At 55.3% G+C, this 17903-nt stretch overlaps 1 protein-coding gene across 1 annotated transcript in view; it reads left to right on the top strand.

The window, feature by feature from the left end:
• Positions 1–17903, top strand: part of LOC147114689 (parathyroid hormone/parathyroid hormone-related peptide receptor-like) — a 171804-nt gene that overhangs the window by 128429 nt on the left and 25472 nt on the right. Inside the window, exons 10-12 of the mRNA XM_085992539.1 lie at positions 35–129; positions 14751–14892; positions 16481–16522. Of these exons, the coding sequence (XP_085848665.1) occupies positions 35–129; positions 14751–14892; positions 16481–16522 (279 nt within the window). The remainder of the gene's footprint in view (positions 1–34; positions 130–14750; positions 14893–16480; positions 16523–17903) is intronic.

Genomic DNA, 17903 nt, shown 5'->3' with positions numbered 1-17903 from the left:
TCACTTGACAGGAAGTGTTTCTTTTCTCTTCCAGGTAAACTTCATGCTTTTCATCAACATTATCAGAGTTTTAGCCACAAAGCTGAGAGAGACCAACGCCGGAAGGTGTGATACCCGTCAGCAGTACCGGTAAGCTGCAGGGGCACATGATTGGTTCAGATGAAGCAGGCCCTTTTGTATGGAGAGATCAAGAAGGTGTCTAGTGCGGAAATGGATGGGGAGGTGTCGTTCTGAGGTTGCGATTAAGGCATTTTGTCAGATCACTGTGCATGGACTTCGTCTTGCTTCTGATTCCTGCTAAACCTGGCTTGGCAGTGCTTGAACAAGAATGTAAAAGAAGGCTTACTCTGGGGTGAAGTGACAGTTTTACCCTGACATCCAGCTACATGCTCTCCTCCCTCGCCACTTCCTTTGTAGTTTCTAACCCACCCTTGCTGCTAAAAGTCACCAATGACATCATCTGTAACTACAACCTTGGCACGCTACCCCTTCCTCATCCTCTTTGACCCCTCTGCAACCTTTCCAGGGTTCCAACCCATTTTCTTCCACCTGAATAGGCAGACAGGACTTCAGGTCTCATCTGAAGGGGCTTATCTGACAGTGTCCAGCATAGCAAGCTACTCAGTCATATCAAACCACAAGCAGCATTTTAAGAAGAAGGCCTTCTCAGGGGACACTATCGACGGACTTGTCAGCGATGCCCACATCCACAGAATGAATAAAAAATAAGAACACATCTAAATGCCTTTTGAACCCATTCACATTGGTGGCTTATTCTACGACTGTATTAATCATTATAATCAAAAGTAAGATAAATGCAAAACAGAATTAAAGGTCCCCCATAGAATGATACAGCACAGGAAGAGGCCATTCTTTGAAAGAGCAACCCAATTAGTCCCACTCCCCTGCTCTCTCCCCATAGCCCTGCAAATTTTCTCTCTTCAAGTATTTATCCAATGCCCTTTTGAAAATTATTATTGAATCTGCTTCCACCACCCTTACAGGAAATGCGTTCCAGATCACAACAACTCGCTTCGTTAAAGAAATTCTCCGCATCTCCCCTCTGGTTCTTTTGCTAATTATCTTAGAACTGTGTCCGCTGGTTACTGACACTTTTGCCATTGGAAACAGTTTCTCCTATTTACTCTCTCAAAACCCTCCATGATTTTGAACACGTCTATCAAATCTCCTCTTAACCTTCTCTGCTCTAAGGAGAACAACCCCAGCTTCTTCAGTCTCTCCACATAACTGAAGTCCCTCATCCCTGGTATCATTCTAGTAAATCTCCTCGGCACCCTCTCTAAGACCTTCACATCCTTCCTAAATCCCTAGAATTGGACGCAATGGCCCCGATATTTACGAGGATGAGGGGAGGAAGCAGAGGGGGGGGGGTGGGGTGGTCGCAGGGGCCAGTAAACCTGGAAAAGCGGGTAACGCGGAGGAACTGAAGAATTTAAGGGCAGGACCACATTTGAATTTTATTTCTCAGTTTCCTGGTTGTTAGCCAGCAGGGTTGAGAGGCTGGCAAGTTGTTGCACGGGAAAGCCTGTGCTGGAAGGCCGCAGCCAGGGAACGTAGAGGAGCGTGGGAGAGATCGTAGGTCGGCAGGGAGATTGGAGCTTAGGTCAGGGCTGGGGATGGGGGAAAGGGGGAGATTGGAGCGTGGGGCGGGGAAAGGTTTCGGAGCGTGTGTCGGGGGGGCGGGCGATCAGAGCGTGGGTCGGGGGGGGGATCGGCGCATAGGTGGGAGGGGATCAGAGAGTGTGTCGGGGGGAGATTGGAGCGTGTGTCGGGGAGGGGGATCGGAGCGTAGGTTGGGGGGAGATTGGAGCTTGGGTCGGGGAGGGATAGGAGCGAGGGTCGGGGGGGGGATCGGAGCGTGGGTCGGGGGGGCGGGCGATCAGAGCGTGGATCGGGGGGAGGGATTGGAGCGTGTGTCGGAGGGGCAGGGGGGATCGGAGCGTGGGTTGGGGGTATCGGAGCGTGGGTCGGGGGGGCGGGGGGGATCGGAGCGTGGGTTGGGGGGATTGGAGCGTGGGTCGGGGGGGCGGGGGGTTCGGAGCGTGGGTCGGGGGGGCAGGGGGGATCGGAGAGTGGGTCGGGGGGGCGGCCGATCAGAGCGTGGATCGGGGGGAGGGATCGGAGCGTGTGTCGGGGGGGCGGGGGGGATCGGAGCGTGGGTCGGGGGGGGCGGGCGATCATAGCGTGGGACGGGGGGGCGGGGGGGATCGGAGTGTGGGTCGGGGGGGATCGGAGCGTGTGTTGGGGGGAGATTGGAGCGTGGGTCGGGGGGAGATCGGAGCGTGGGTCGGGGGGAGATCGGAGCGTGGGTCGGGGGGAGATCGGAGCGTGGGTCGGGGGGAGATTGGAGCGTGAGTCGGGCGGGGGATCGGAGCGTGGGTCGGGGGGGGATCGGAGCGTGGGTCGGGGGGACCGGAGCGTGGGTCGGGGGGAGATTGGAGCGTGGGTCGGGGGGAGATCGGAGCGTGAGTCGGGGGGGGTACGGAGCATGGGTCGGGGGGGCAGGGGGGATTGGAGCGTGGGTCGGAGGGATCGGAGCGTGGGTCGGGGAGGCGGGGGGATCGGAGCGTATGTCGGGGGGCGGGCGATGAGAGCGTGGGTCGGGAGGAGGGATCGGAGCATGTGTCAGGGGGCGGGGGGGATTGGACCGTGGGTCGGGGGGCGGGGGGGATCGGAGCATGGGTCGGGGGGAGGGATCGGAGCGTGTGTCGGGGGGGCGAGGGGGATTGGAGCGTGGGTCGGGGGGCGATTGGAGCGTGGGTCGGGGGGGATCGGAGCGTGGGTCGGGGGGCGGGGGGGGATCGGAGCGTGGGTCGGGGGGCGGGGGGGGATCGGAGCGTGGGTCGGAGGCATCGGAGCATGGGTCGGGGGGGCGGGAGGATCGGAGCGTGTGTCGGGGGGCGGGGGGGATCGGAGCGTGGGTCGGGGGGAGATTGGAGCGTGAGTCGGGGGGGATCGGAGCGTGGGTCGGGGGGCCGGGGGGGGGATCGGAGCGTGGGTCGGAGGGATCGGAGCGTGGGTCGGGGGGGCGGGAGGATCGGAGCGTGTGTCGGGGGGGCGGGGGGAATCGGAGCGTGGGTGGGAGGGATCAGAGCGTTCGTCGGGAGGGCGGGGGGGATTGGAGCGTGGGTCGGGGGGAGATTGGAGCGTGGGTCGGGGGGAGATTGGAGCGTGAGTCGGGGGGGGATCGGAGCGTGGGTCGGGGGGCCGGGGGAGATCGGTGCGTGGGTCGGAGGGATCGGAGCGTGGGTCGGGGGGGATCGGAGAGTGGGTTGGAGGGATTGGAGCGTAGGTCGGGGGGTCAGGGGGTTTCGGAGCGTGGGTCGGGAGGGGGATCGGAGCGTCGGTTGGAGGGATCGGAGCGTGGGTCGGGGGGGCGGGGGGGAGATTGGAGCGTGGGTCGGGGGGAGATTGGAGCGTGGGTCGGGGGGAGATTGGAGCGTGGGTCGGGGGGAGATTGGAGCGTGGGTCGGGGGGAGATTGGAACGTGGGTCGGGGAGAGATTGGAGCGTGGGTCGGGGGGAGATTGGAGCGTGGGTCGGGGGAGATTGGAGCGTGGGTCAGGGGGAGATTGGAACGTGGGTCGGGGGGAGATTGGAGCGTCGGTCGGGGGGAGATTGGAGCATGGGTCGGGGGGAGATTGGAGCGTGAGTCGGGGGGAGATTGGAGCGTGGGTCGGGGGGAGATTGGAGCGTGGGGCGGGGGGAGATTGGAGCGTGGGTCGGGGGGAGATTGGAGCGTGGGTCGGGGGAGATTGGAGCGTGTGTCGGGGAGGGGGATCGGAGCGTAGGTCGGGGGGAGATTGGAGCGTGGGTTGGGGGAGATTGGAGCGTGTGTCGGGGAGGGGGATCGGAGCGTAGGTCGGGGGGAGATCGGAGCGTAGGTTGGGGGGAGATTGGAGCGTGTGTCGGGGAGGGGGATCGGAGCATAGGTCGGGGGGATCGGAGCGTAGGTCTGGGGCATTGGAGCATGGGTTGGGGGGAGATTGGAGTGTGGGTCGGGGTAGGATCGGAGCGTGGGTCGGGGGTGCGGGCGATCAGAGCGTGGGTCGGGGGGAGGGATTGGAGCGTGTGTCGGGGGGGCGGGGGGATCGGAGTGTGGGTTGGGGGGATCGGAGCGTGTGTCGGGGGGCGGGGGGGATCGGAGCGTGGGTCGGGGGGCGGGGGGATCGGAGCGTCGGTCGAGGGGGTGGGGGGGATCGGAGCGTGTGTCGGGGGGGCGGGAGGATCGCAGCGTGGGTCGGGGGGCAGGGGGGGATCGGAGCGTGTGTCGGGGGGGGATTAGAGCGTGGGTTGGGGGGCAGAGGGATCGGAGCGTGGGTTGGGGGGGCGGGGGGGATCGGAGCGTGGGTCGGGGGGATCGGAGCGTGGGTCGGGGGCGCGGGGGGATTGGAGCGTGGGTCAGGGGGCGGGGGGATCGGAGCGTGGGTCGGGGGGATCGGAGCGTGGGTCGGGGGGATCGGAGCGTGGGTCGGGGGGATCGGACCGTGGGTCAGGGGGTCGAGGGGGATCGGAGCATGGGTCGGGGGGAGATTGGAACGTGGGTAGGGGGGAGATTGGAGCGTGGGTCGGGGGGAGATTGGAGCGTGGGTCGGGGGGAGATTGGAGCATGGGTTGGGGGAGATTGGAGCGTGGGTTGGGGGGGCGGGCGATCAGAGCGTGGGTCGGGGGGGGCGGGGGGGATCGGTGTGTGGGTCGGGGGGGCGGGGGGGATCGGAGCGTGGGTCGGGGGCGGGGGGATTGGAGCGTGGGGGGGATCGGAGCGTGTGTCGGGGGTGCGGGGGGATCGGAGTGTGGGTCGGGGGGGATCGGAGCGTGGGTCGGGGGTGCGGGGGGATCGGAGCGTGGGTCGGGGGTGCGGGGGGATCGGAGCGTGGGTCGGGGGGGCGGGGGGTATCGGAGCGTGAGTCGGGGGGGCGGGGGGATCGGAGCGTGGGTCGGGGGGGGGGGTGGGGGGGATCGGAGCGTGGGTCGGGGGGGCTGGGGGGTGTAGTGTCCGTGTGTTGATAAAGACACTGAAGACAGGAGTTGGTTCATAGGTATTTACTAAGCAAAGTCTGGGGGGGGTTCTAACGGATATACACAATACTCAGGCTTATATAGCCCAAGTGGCAATTACAGGCATTACAGCACACCTGGGGCTCTTAAAGGCACATACACCACAATTCCTCCCCTTTTAGCTAACCAGTACATCATATTTTAAGTAATTATTAATTACATGTTATAAGCAAAATAATATACATTGCTGTAGTTAATTAATTATAAGTTAGTCTCTCAGGAGGCTTCCTGACTCGGTCCGGATAACGTCTCGGGGGTGTAGTAGTTTCTGGTGGTGTAGTAGGTTCTTCTGGCAAGGCTGATTCGGCTTGAAAGCCAGTGTCGGGTTCATCGGGTTCCAGTATCACCGGATCGGAGGTAGATATGGGTATCTCTACTTCATCGTTAGATGTATAGAGTTGTGGTGTAGGTTGTCCCTTTTCGGATGACTTTATGATTTGGTCAGCATGGCGCCTTATTATGCTTTCTCCAATGTCCACGGTATACATCAGTGGTCCTAGTCGTGTGCAGATAGTTCCAGGCTGCCATTTCTCGGTACAGTAGTCCCGGGCCAAAACCTGTTGACCTATCTGGAAGGCCCTAGTTGGCCTTTCATTCATGCCTTGAAACTGCCGGTTCTCCACGTCCCTTCTGATGTTGGGCTTGACCAAATCCAGCCGGCATCTTGGGTTTCTATTGAAGAACATCATGGCGGGAGTTTGGTTTGTAACCATATGTGTTGCATTCCTGTATGCGAATAAGAAGTTATCCACCTTGTGCTGAAGTTTTATGTCTTCATTACCAATGGCCTTTATGGCCTTCTTGAAGGTCTGGACAAACCTTTCAGCCAATCCATTGGTGGCGGGATGGTATGGGGCGGACGTGTAGTGCTTAACCCCATTGTTTTTTAAGAACTTTCTGAATTCTTCGGACACAAATTGCGGTCCATTATCAGAACATATCTGTTCCGGCAGCCCATTCCTGGCAAATATGGTCCTTAATACTGTGATGGTTTTTTCTGTGGTGGTGGAGGACATCTTTATTACCTCCAGCCACTTGGAGTGTGCATCAACCGCGATTAAGAACATTGAGTCCATAAATGGACCAGCAAAGTCGATGTGCACCCTTTGCCAGGGAGATGAGGGCCACTCCCATGGATGTAGAGGGGCTTGTGGTGGAGCGTTTTGGACCTTCAGGCATCCTAGGCAGCTCTTGGTCATTTCTTCGATGTCTCCATCGATACCTGGCCACCATACAAACGCCCTAGCTAGGTTCTTCATTTTCACTCCACCCAGATGCCCCTCGTGAAGCTCCTTTAGCACTTTATCCTGGAGTTTGGGTGGAATCACCACTCTGGATCCACACATCAAGGTTCCTCGGCACACTGACAGCTGTTCTCTTCTTTGCGAGAATGCTGGCAACAGTGGTTCGCCATGTGCTGGCCATCCCTTCACTGTTAAATCGTAGACCCGTGAGAGAGTCGGGTCATTTCTCGTCTCCCTTTCAATGGCAGAATTTGTCACTGGTAGACATTCCACTATGGTTGAGTGGAACATCTCTACTGGGTCTACTGTAGGTGCCTCTTCTACCGTTGGCAACGGTAGGCGCGATAAACCATCAGCATTCCCATGCTGTTTTGACCATTTGTATTCTATGTTGTATTGGTGTGCCCCTAGAAAAAGGGACCACCTCTGTAGCCTTTGCGCTGTCATAATGGGGACACCTTTTTTAGGGTTGAATATGGAGATGAGGGGTTGATGGTCAGTCAACAAGGTAAATTTTTGTCCGTGTAGGTAATGGTTGAATTTCTTCACTCCCCATACCAGGCTGAGTGCTTCCCTGTCGATTTGGGCATAGTTATGCTCAGCTGAGTTTAATGAGCGTGACGCAAAAGCTATCGGCCGTTCTGAGCCATCAGGGAATTTATGGGATAATACTGCTCCTATGCCGTAAGGGGATGCATCGCACGCCAGTCTGATTGGCAGTGATGGGTTGTAATGAGCCAAAACTTCTTCGGATGTGATTAAGTCTTTGCATTTATGGAAGGCACGTTTACAGTCTTCGTTCCATTTCCAAATCACTCCTGTTTGTAGAAGTTCATTATGAGGGTGTAGAAGAGTTGATAAGTTCTGTGCCAAGTCAATTTTGGAATTTTGGTGAAACGTTTCCCTCCGGATAGTGAGGCGAAAATATCTTCTATCCTCGGAAGAGGATACTGTACTGTGTGAAGGACCGGGTTTACAGTCACCTTGAAGTCACCACAGATGCAAATTTTTCTCTGTTCTTCAGAATTATCTTTATTCAATGCTTTTTTCATGACTGGTACGATGGGTGCTGCCCATTCGCTCCAATCTATTTTGGATAATACGCCTGCTTTTTCCAAATTCTCCAGCTCTGCCTCGACTGCTGGACGTATTGCGTATGGCACCGGTCTTGCCTTAAAAAATTTGGGAATTGCTGCATCTTCCACTTTTATTGAGGCGGTGATGCCTTTCAAGGTTCCTAGTTTCTCTTGAAACACTTCTTTGGCGTTGGCCAAGATGTCTTTTAATCGTTCAGGTATGATGTCATCATTGTTTTTTTCCTTACTGGTCACCGTCAGTGCCTGAATGGAGTGCCAGTCTAAACGTATCTTCCTGATCCATTCACATCCCAACAACGGTGGACCACCATCTTGTAGAATGTATAAATACAACTTTTGTATTTCTTTGCCATTGTATACAACAGGCACCCTTATTTTTCCTTTGGGGTATACTTTCTGCCCCGTATATGTTTTTAAGATAATGGATGTGTCTTTTAGAGGTATATGCGAAAATAGCCTCTCGTAATCCCGTCGATTTATTACGGTTAGAGCTGATCCTGTATCTAGCTCCATTTTAACTGGGGACCCTGCTATTGTGAGGGTAACCCAAATGGTTTGGTAATCATCTTTGGCAAGTACATTATGTAATTTGAGACAGCTTAGTCTCTTGTTTTCGAAGTCGCTATCGCTCTTCTGGTCTTCGGAGCTACTGTCCGTCATCATTTGTACCTTCCTGTACTTTTCTTTATTGATTTTTTTTTTCTGTCAGTAGATTTATTTTGTCCAGATCGGCATACCCGTGCAATGTGTCCAATCTTCCCGCATTGCCTGCATGCTTTGTCCTTGAACCAGCAGTCCCTCTGGTTATGGGTGGATCTGCCGCAGCGATAACATCTTTCGAAACCCTGTGTCATTTCATGGGTGCTGAAGTCCTGTGTCTTTTGTTGTATCTCTGCAGCTCCTTTTGCTGCTGCTTCGTATGATACAGCCATACTGAAAGCTTTGTCCAATGTTAAATCTTTTTCAGAAAACAGTCTTTTTTGTGTTCCTTCACTTAAGAGACCGCAAACGAATTTGTCTCGAAGATAATCTGATAGTCCTGCCTCGAATTGGCAGTACTTTGATAGCTTTCTTAATTCGGTTAGGTAATCAGCGTTACTTTCATTCTTGTGTTGATTTCTCTTGAAGGACTTGAATCGTTCCGCTATCAGCAGCGGTGTTGGGTTTAAGTGCTCCTGCAGGGTATCAACAATTTCTTTAAAATTCTTGTCCTTTGGTTTGGCTGGAGTGATTAAATTTCGTAACAGCCCGTATGTCTTTGCGCCCATTAAGTTCAGAAGTACTGAAGCTTTTTTTCATCTTCTATTCCATTTGCAGTGCAATATACCTCCACTCTTTCCACGTATGTGGTCCAATCCTCTATTTCGCTGTCAAAAGCATCAATATTACCAGATTTAGGCATTTCAGAAAAGATATGGCGCTTCCCGCGCTTTTTTTTCTTTTCTGTAGCGAAGACATGGCGCTTCCCGTGCTTTCCCACCGCTGCTGCCGATAACAACGCTGTTTACTGCGGTTTCCGTTCTCTTTTTAAAATTTTTTTAATTTACTGTTGGAGACTTGTTCCCGACGGAGGTCTAAACGCTGACCTGCTTGCCGCGCCGGCCGTCTCCCGAGTGCTCCCTCCCAGTCCATTATTGCTTGCCTCCGATTTCGCTGCCTGTCTCAGCTGTAGAGCCAGCCGCTGGAGCCCCAGCCTGACGCCCAGGAAGGATTAGCGCAGTACCTGCCACCAGCTCGGCCAGTTGGTGAAACCACAGCTTCTCTCACTTCCTTGAGTCTTCTGGACGCCCGAGGAATCGATGTCCTTGAGGTGCTGCCAAATTGCAGGTAAGTCCGTTTCCACTTCGTCGCCACTGTAGTGTCCGTGTGTTGATAAAGACACTGAAGACAGGAGTTGGTTCACAGGTATTTACTAAGCAAAGTCTGGGGGTGGCTTCTAACGGATATACACAATACTCAGGCTTATATAGCCCGAGTGGCAATTACAGGCATTACAGCACACCTGGGGCTCTTAAAGGCACATACACCACAGGGGTGATCGGAGCGTGGGTCGGGGGGGGGTGGTGGGGGGGATCGGAGCATGTGTCGGGGGGGTGGGGGATCGGAGCGTGGGTCAGGGGGGATCGGAGCGTGGGTCGGGGGTGCGGGGGGATCGGAGCGTGGGTTGGGGGGGCGGGAGGATCGGAGCGTGGGTCGGGGGGGATCGGAGCGTAGGTCGGGGGGGCAGGGGGATCGGAACGTGGGTCGGGGGGGCGGGGGGATCGGAGCGTGGGTCGGGGGGGCGGGGGGGATCGGAGCGTGGGTCGGGGGGATCGGAGCATGGGTCGGGGGGCCGGGGGGATCGGCGCGTGGGTCGGGGGGATCGGAGCATGGGTCGGGGGGTCGGGGGGGATCGGAGCGTGGGTCGGGGGGTTGGGGGGATCGGAGCGTGGGTCGGGGGGTCGGGGTGTTTGGAGCGTGGGTCGGGGTGTTCGGAGCGTGGGTCGGGGGATCGGAGCATGGGTCGGGGGGTCGGAGCGTGGGTCGGGGGGGTCGGGGGGATCGGAGCGTGTGTCGGGGGGATTGGAGCATGGGTCGGGGGGGATCGGAGCGTGGGTCGGGGGGTCGGGGGGGATCGGAGCATGGGTCGGGGGGATTGGAGCGTGGGTCGGGGGGGTTGAGGGGGATCGCAGCATGGGTCGCGGGGTTGGGGGGTCGGGGGGATCAGAGCGTGGGTCGGGGGATCGGGGGTTTCGGAGCGTGGGTCGGGGGGTTGGGGGGTTTCGGAGCATGGGTCGGGAGGGGATTGAAGCGTGGGTCATGGGGATCAGAGCATGAGTCGGGGGGATCGGAGCGTGTGTCGGGGGGTTTCAGAGTGTGAGTCGGGAGGTCGGGGGGATCGGAGCGTGGGTCGGGGGGATCGGAGCGTGGGTCGGGGGGATCGGAGCGTGTGTCGGGGGGATCGGAGCGTGGGTCGGGGGGGATCGGAGCGTGTGTCGGGGGGTCGTGGGGACCAGAGCGTGTGTTGGAGGGATTGGAGCGTGGGTCAGGGGGTCAAGGGGGATCGGAGCATGGGTCGGGGGGTCGAGGGGGATCGGAGCATGGGTCGGGGGGTCGAGGGGGATCGGAGCATGGGTCGGGGGTTCGAGGGGGATCAGAGCATGGGTCGGGGGGATCGGAGCTTGGGTCGGGGGGTCGGGGGGTCAGGGGGATCAGAGCATGGGTCGGGGGGATCGGAGCGTGGGTCGGGGGGTCGGGGGTCAGGGGGATCAGAGCATGGGTCGGGGGGATCGGAGCGTGGGTCGGGGGGTCGGGGGGTTTCGGAGCGTGGGTCGGGGGGGGATCGGAGCGTGGGTTGGGAGGGGATCGGAACGTGGGTCGGGGGGATCGGAGCATGGGTCGGGGGGTCGGGAGGGGATCGGAGCATGGGTTGGGGGGATTGGAGCGTGGGTCGGGGGGTCGGGGGGATCGGAGAATGGGTCGGGGGGTCGGGGGGATCGGGGGGTTTCGGAGCGTGGATCGGGGGGTCGGGGGGTTTTGGAGCGTGGGTCGGGGGGGGGATCGGAGCGTGGGTCGGGAGGGGTTTGGAACGTGGGTCGGGAGGGGATCGAAGCGTGGGTCAGCGGGATCGGAGCGTGGGTCGGGTATCGGAGCGTGGGTCGGGAGGGGTTTGGAGCGTGGGTCGGGAGGGGATTGAAGCGTGGGTCATGGGGATCAGAGCATGGGTCGGGGGGATCGGAGCGTGTGTCGGGGGGTTTCAGAGCGTGAGTCGGGAGGTCGGGGGGATCGGAGCATGGGTCGGGGGGATCGGAGCGTGGGTCGGGGGGATCGGAGCGTGTGTCGGGGGGATCGGAGCGTGGGTCGGGGGGGATCGGAGCGTGGGTCGGGGGGGATCGGAGCGTGGGTCGGGGGGGATCGGAGCATGGGTCGGGGGGATCGGAGCGTGTGTCGGGGGGTTTCAGAGCGTGAGTCGGGAGGTCGGGGGGATCGGAGCGTGGGTCGGGGGGATCGGAGCGTGGGTCGGGGGGATCGGAGCGTGTGTCGGGGGGATCGGAGCGTGGGTCGGGGGGGATCGGAGCATGGGTCGGGGGGTCGGGGGGACCAGAGCGTGTGTTGGAGGGATTGGAGCGTGGGTCAGGGGGTCAAGGGGGATCGGAGCATGGGTCGGGGGGTCGGGGGGATCGGAACGTGGGTCGGGGGGGGGATTGGAGCGTGGGTCGGGGGGATCAGAGCGTAGGTCGGGAGGGGATCGGAGCGTGTGTCGGGGGGATCGGAGCGTGTGTCGGGGGGATCGGAGCGTGTGTCGGGGGGATTGGAGCGTGGGTCGGGAGGCCGGGGGGATCGGAGCGTGGGTCGGGTGGTCAGGGGGGATCGGAGCGTGGGTCGGGGGGAATCGGAGCCTGGGTCGGGGGGATCAGAGCCTGGGTCGGGGGGGGATCGGAGCCTGGGTCGGGGGGGGATCGGAGCCTGGGTCGGGGGGGATCGGAGCCTGGGTCGGGGGGATCGGAGCGTGTGTCGGGGGGATCGGAGCGTGTGTCGGGGGGATTGGAGCGTGGGTCGGGAGGTCGGGGGGATCGGAGCGTGGGTCGGGTGGTCGGGGGGGATCGGAGCGTGGGTTGGGGGGGATCGGAGCCTGGGTCGGGGGGGATCGGAGCCTGGGTCGGGGGGGATCGGAGCCTGGGTCGGGGGGGATCGGAGCCTGGGTCGGGGGGGGATCGGAGCCTGGGTCGGGGGGATCGGAGCGTGGGTCGGGGGGTTTCGGAGTGTGGGTCGGGGGGATCGGAGCCTGGGTCGGGGGGATCGGAGCGTGGGTCGGGGGGGATCGGAGCCTGGGTCGGGGGGATCGGAGCCTGGGTCGGGGGGATCGGAGCCTGGGTCGGGGGGATCGGAGCCTGGGTCGGGGGGATCGGAGCCTGGGTCGGGGGGATCGGAGCGTGGGTCGGGGGGTTTCGGAGTGTGGGTCGGGGGGATCGGAGCGTGGGTCAGGGGGATCGGAGCGTAGGTCGGGGGGGGGATCGGAGCATGGGTTGGGGGGTCGGGGGGCATCAGAGTGTGGGTCGGGGGGATCGGAGCGTGGGTCGGGGGGTCGGGAGGATCAGAGCGTGGGTCGGGGGGTCGTGGGGATCAGAGTGTAGGTCGTGGGCTGGGGGATCGGAGCATGGGTCCGGGGTAGATGTTGGGTTTCAGTTTTTTGAAATTTTATCTCTCCCACCTGTCGTGGAGGGGTTAAAATTACCCCAATACTCCAGCTATGGCCTAACCAGTGTTTTGTAAAGGTTTTGCGTAACTTCCTTGCTTTTGTACTCTATGTCTCTGTTTATAAAGCCTAGGATCCTGCAGGTTTGTTAAACAGGGTTTTCAACTTGTCCTCCCACCTGCAAAGATTTGTGTATGTACACACCCAGGTCACTCTGTTCTTGCATCCTTTAAAATTGTACCATTTAGTACAATTCCCTGTACTCCCGTCTCTCTGTCTGTCTTTTACATAAGAACATAAGAAGTAGGAGCAGGAGTAGGCCATACGGCCCCTCGGGCCTGCTCCGCCATTCAATAGGATCATGGCTGATCCGAACCTAGACTCACGTCCACTTCCCTGCCCTCTTCCCGTAACCCCTAATTCCCTTATCAGCTGGGAAACTGTCTATCTCTGTTTTAAATTTATTTAATGTCACAGCTTCCACAGCTCTCTGAGGTAGCAAATTCCATAGGTTTACTACCCTCTGAGTGAAGAAGTTTCTCCTCATCTCAGTTTTGAAAGGGCAGCCCCTTATTCTAAGATTATGCCCCCTAGTTCTAGTCTCACCCATCAGTGGAAACATCCTCACCGCATCCACCCGATCAAGCCCCCTCACAATCTTATATGTTTCGATAAAATTGCCTCTCATTCTTCTGAATTTCAATGAGTAGAGGCCCAACCTACTCGACCTTTCCTCATAAGTCAACCCCCTCATCTCCAGAATCAACCGAGTGAAACTTCTCTGAACTGCCTCGAGAGCAATATGGAAACCAAAACTGTACGCAGTATTCCAGGTGTGGGCTCACCAGTACCCTGTATAACTGAAGCAAGACTTCCCTGCTTTTATACTCCAACCCCCTTGCAATAAAAGCCAAGATTCCATTGGCCTTCCTGATCACCTGCTGTACCTGCATACTAACCTTCTGTGCTTCATGCACCAGGACCCCCAGATCCCTTTCTACTGTAGCACTTTGCAGTTTCTCTCCATTTAGATAATAACTTGCTCTTTGATTTTTTCTGCCAAAGTGCATAACCTCACACTTTCCAACATTATATTCCATCTGCCAAATTTCTGCCCACTCACTTAGCCTGTCTATGTCCTTTTGCAGGTTTTTTATGTCCTCCTCACTCACTGCTTTCCCTCCCATCTTTGTATCGTCGGCAAACTTGGATATGTTGCACTTGGTCCCTTCCTCCAAATCATTAATATAGATTGTAAAGAGTTGGGGTCCCAGCACTGACCCCTGCGGAACACCACTAGTTACTGATTGCCAACCCGAGAATGAACCATTTATCCCACTCTCTGTTTTCTGTTAGATAGCCAATCTTCCACCCATGCCAGTATATTACCCCCAATCCCGTGATTTTTTATCTTGTGCAGTAATCTTTTGTGTGGCACCTTGTCAAATGCCTTTTGGAAGTCAAAATACACCACAGCCACTGGTTCCCCTTTATACACCCTGTTTGTTACATCCTCAAAGAATTCGAGCAAATTTGTCAAACATGACTTCCCCTTCATAAAACCATGCTGACTCTGTCCGATTAAATTATGCTTATCCAAATGTCCTGTTACTGCTTCCTTAATAATGGACTCCAACATTTTACCAACCACAGATGTTAAGCTAACTGGTCTATAGTTTCCAGCCTTTTGTCTACCTCCCTTTTTAAATAAGGGCGTTACATTAGCAGTTTTCCAATCTGCTGGGACCTTTCCTGAATCCAGGGAGTTTTGGAAAATTACCACCAATGCATCCGCAATCCCTACCGCTACTTCTCTCAAGACCCTAGGATGTAAGCCATCAGGTCCAGGGGATTTATCAGCCTTTAGTCCCATTATCTTACCGAGTACCACCTCCTTAGTGATTTTAATCGTGTTTAGCTCCTCCCCCCCTATAGCCCCCTGTTTGTCCAGTGTTGGGATATTTTTAGTGTCCTCTACTGTAAAGACTGATACAAAATATTTGTTCAGCGTTTTTAACTCATTCTCTGTCCCTCTTTCTCCCTCACCTCTCATTCTAACATTTCCCTCTGTCTCTTCGCTATCTCTCGGTAAGATGTATTAAGGGGAAAGGTTGATCTTCTGTCTAATTATATCCCCATCTTGTTTGATTGGTAGGAAGCTGCTGAAGTCGACTCTGGTCCTGACTCCTCTGTTTGGTGTTCACTATATAGTCTTCATGGCTATTCCTTACACCGAGGTGTCTGGTATTCTCTGGCAGATCCAGATGCATTACGAAATGCTCTTTAATTCCTCCCAGGTAATTCTATTTTTCCTCTGCAGAAGGACATATTTTGTTGACAACACAAGGGGTTATGGTAGTGTGATGGTTATCTGGTATCAGTGAAAGTGACCATCAAGCTGTTGGATTGTTGTAAAAACCCAACTGGTTCACTAATGTCCTTTAGGGAAGGAAACCTGCCGTCCTTACCCGGTCTGGCCTATATGTGACTCCAGTCCCACACCAACGTGGTTGACTGTTAGCTGCCCTCTGAAATGGCCGAGCAAGTCACTCAGTTTAAGAAGGCCCACCACCAGCTTCTCAGGGCAGCTAAGGATGGGCAATTAATGCTGGCCTTGTAAAGGACTCCCAGATTCTGGGAATGAATACAAAAAATAATTTAACTGAGTCAAAGATTCTTGACTCTTTTTTTCCTTTGGTTAACTAGACATCTGACACACATTGTAATCAATCTCCATCTTTAAGAGTCTCCAAACCAAGCTGCCAAGGGAGAGTTTCTGTTTGCCTGACATGGAGTGCGCACTCCCTGCCCAGAGGAACACATCTGTCCAAACAGACCAGGCGCAGGTTAGCAGAGCCCAGGATCAGAACAAATAAAAAGAATGATTCACTTCTGCTGGTACTGTACGGCCCGTGTATGCCTCAGTGTCAGCTCCTGCACATGTACAGTACACAGCGGGTAAAAGGGAATGATTCACTCCCGTCTGGTGCTGTACGGCCCGTGTATGTCTCAGTGTCAGCTCCTGCACATGTACAGTACACAGCGGGTAAAAGGGAATGATTCACTCCCGTCTGGTGCTGTACGGCCCGTGTATGTCTCAGTGTCAGCTCCTGCACATGTATAGTACACAGCGGGTAAAAGGGAATGATTCACTCCCGTCTGGTGCTGTATGGCCCGTGTATGTCTCAGTGTCAGCTCCTGCACATGTATAGTACACAGCGGGTAAAAGGGAATGATTCACTCCCGTCTGGTGCTGTATGGCCCGTGTATGTCTCAGTGTCAGCTCCTGCACATGTACAGTCCACAGCGGGTAAAAGGGAATGATTCACACAGCTCATGTGTGTCTCAGTGTCTGCTCCTGTACATGTACAGTACACAGCGGGTAAAAGGGAATGATTCACTCCCGTCTGGTGCTGTATGGCCCGTGTATGTCTCAGTGTCAGCTCCTGCACATGTACAGTCCACAGCGGGTAAAAGGGAATGATTCACTCCTGTCTGGTGCTGTACGGCCCGTGTATGTCCCAGTGTCAGCTCCTGCACATGTACAGTACACAGCGGGTAAAAGGGAATGATTCACTCCCGTCTGGTGCTGTATGGCCCGTGTGTGTCTCAGTGTCAGCTCCTGCACATGTACAGTCCACAGCAGGTAAAAGGGAACGATTCACACAGCTCATGTGTGTCTCAGTGTCTGCTCCTGTACATGTACAGTACACAGCAGGTAACAGGGAAAAATTCATGCCCGTCTGGTACTGTACGACTTGTGTGTGTGTCTCAGTACCAGCCCCTGTATGTATTGATCACAGTGAGGATTGTTATAGCAGATTACCAGGGAAGCTCTATTAATTGAACAGCAGAGCTCTAACTACTGTCCGTTTGACTTTTCAGGGTTGCTTTGTGGCTGTTATCTACTGTTTCTGTAATGGAGAGGTAAGCACTTGTGTTCGTGTGTGTTTGTCATTCCTAGTGCCTAAGCACAAGTGCCAGGTGTAGATGGGTGAGTGACCTGAATTGATACAGTGCCTTGCCATGCTGAAGCTCCTCAAAGTTCGGGAATTTCCTCGGAGTTGGCCCTGCATGGCCACTGTAAATCTGCCCGTCAACTCCTGGTGAAGTTAACAGCGGCGGAGGAAATTGTCGCCAAAATGTTTCACATGATAAGTCCTGGCAACAGGGAATTTGGTACAAGCACAGTAAACAGCACCAGTTAGGAAATACGTCCCACATCATTTCTCCAGTTCTGACGAAAGGTCATCAGCCTGAAACGTTAACTCTGTTTCTCTCTCCGCAGATGCTGCCTGACCTGCTGAGTAGTTCCAGCATTTTCTGTTTTTATTTCAGATTTCCAGCATCTGCAGTATTTTAGAATCATAGAACCTCACAGCACAGAAGGAGGCCATTCGGCCCATCGTGCCTGTGCTGGCTCTTTGAAAGAGCTATCCAATTAGTCCCACTCTCCTGCTCTTTCCCCATAGCCCTGCAAATATGACCTACTAGTCTTTTATAATGACTGAACCTGAGGACTGAAGGCATTATTTTGCCTTAAATATACTTTTGTAACCTGAGGGACAATAATTAATCTTGTAACCCCTAATCTACAATCAATAATTGTTTTATCACTTCACTGAACTAAATATATTTTTGCCTGGTTTTGTTATTTTGCATGATGACAGCAGGCAATAGTCTCTGTTTTATTACTTTCAGCATCTCTTTCTGAAGACATCAATTAATGCAAAATAGCAAGAACAATCTCCTCCCCAAGACCTTATTCAGCTAATCTTACTTAGTATTTTGGCTCAATGCTATTTAAATGCTATTTAAAAAAAAAATCAAATTTACATTTACTACTGGTAGATGTGATTTACTTAATTAGAAGTGAAGTTGGGAGAACAAAGATTTCAGGCAAAGATTATATAGAATTTGCAGCAAACAGGCCATTCAGCCCAACTGGTCTATGACAGTGTTTATGCTCCACACGAGCCTCCTCCCACTCTTTTTACTTCATCTATTCCTTTCTTCCCTCATGTACTTATCTAGCTTCCCCTCAAATGCATCTACACTATTTGCCTCAATCACTCCATGTGGTAGCGTTAAGATTCTGATGATTAATTCATATACAAAATGGCAAGGAGTCCTGCAAGACACTTGGGGCTGAATTTTCCATTTCCCAACACTATATGGTTTGTATTTGATCTTGACATAATCATCCAATCCAACTGATTAGAAGGACTGCTAATGTGGTACCCTTGTTTAAAAAGGGAGAAAAGGATAGACCGAGTAATTACAGGCCAGTCAGCCTAACCTCGGTGGT

This window comes from Somniosus microcephalus, chromosome 7 (assembly GCF_052327205.1).
Source record: "Somniosus microcephalus isolate GS21.2 chromosome 7, FLI_Smic_1.0, whole genome shotgun sequence".
Classification (NCBI taxonomy): domain Eukaryota; kingdom Metazoa; phylum Chordata; class Chondrichthyes; order Squaliformes; family Somniosidae; genus Somniosus; species Somniosus microcephalus.
Note: the sequence above shows the minus strand (reverse complement) of the source record. Positions and strands in the feature narration are given on the sequence as shown.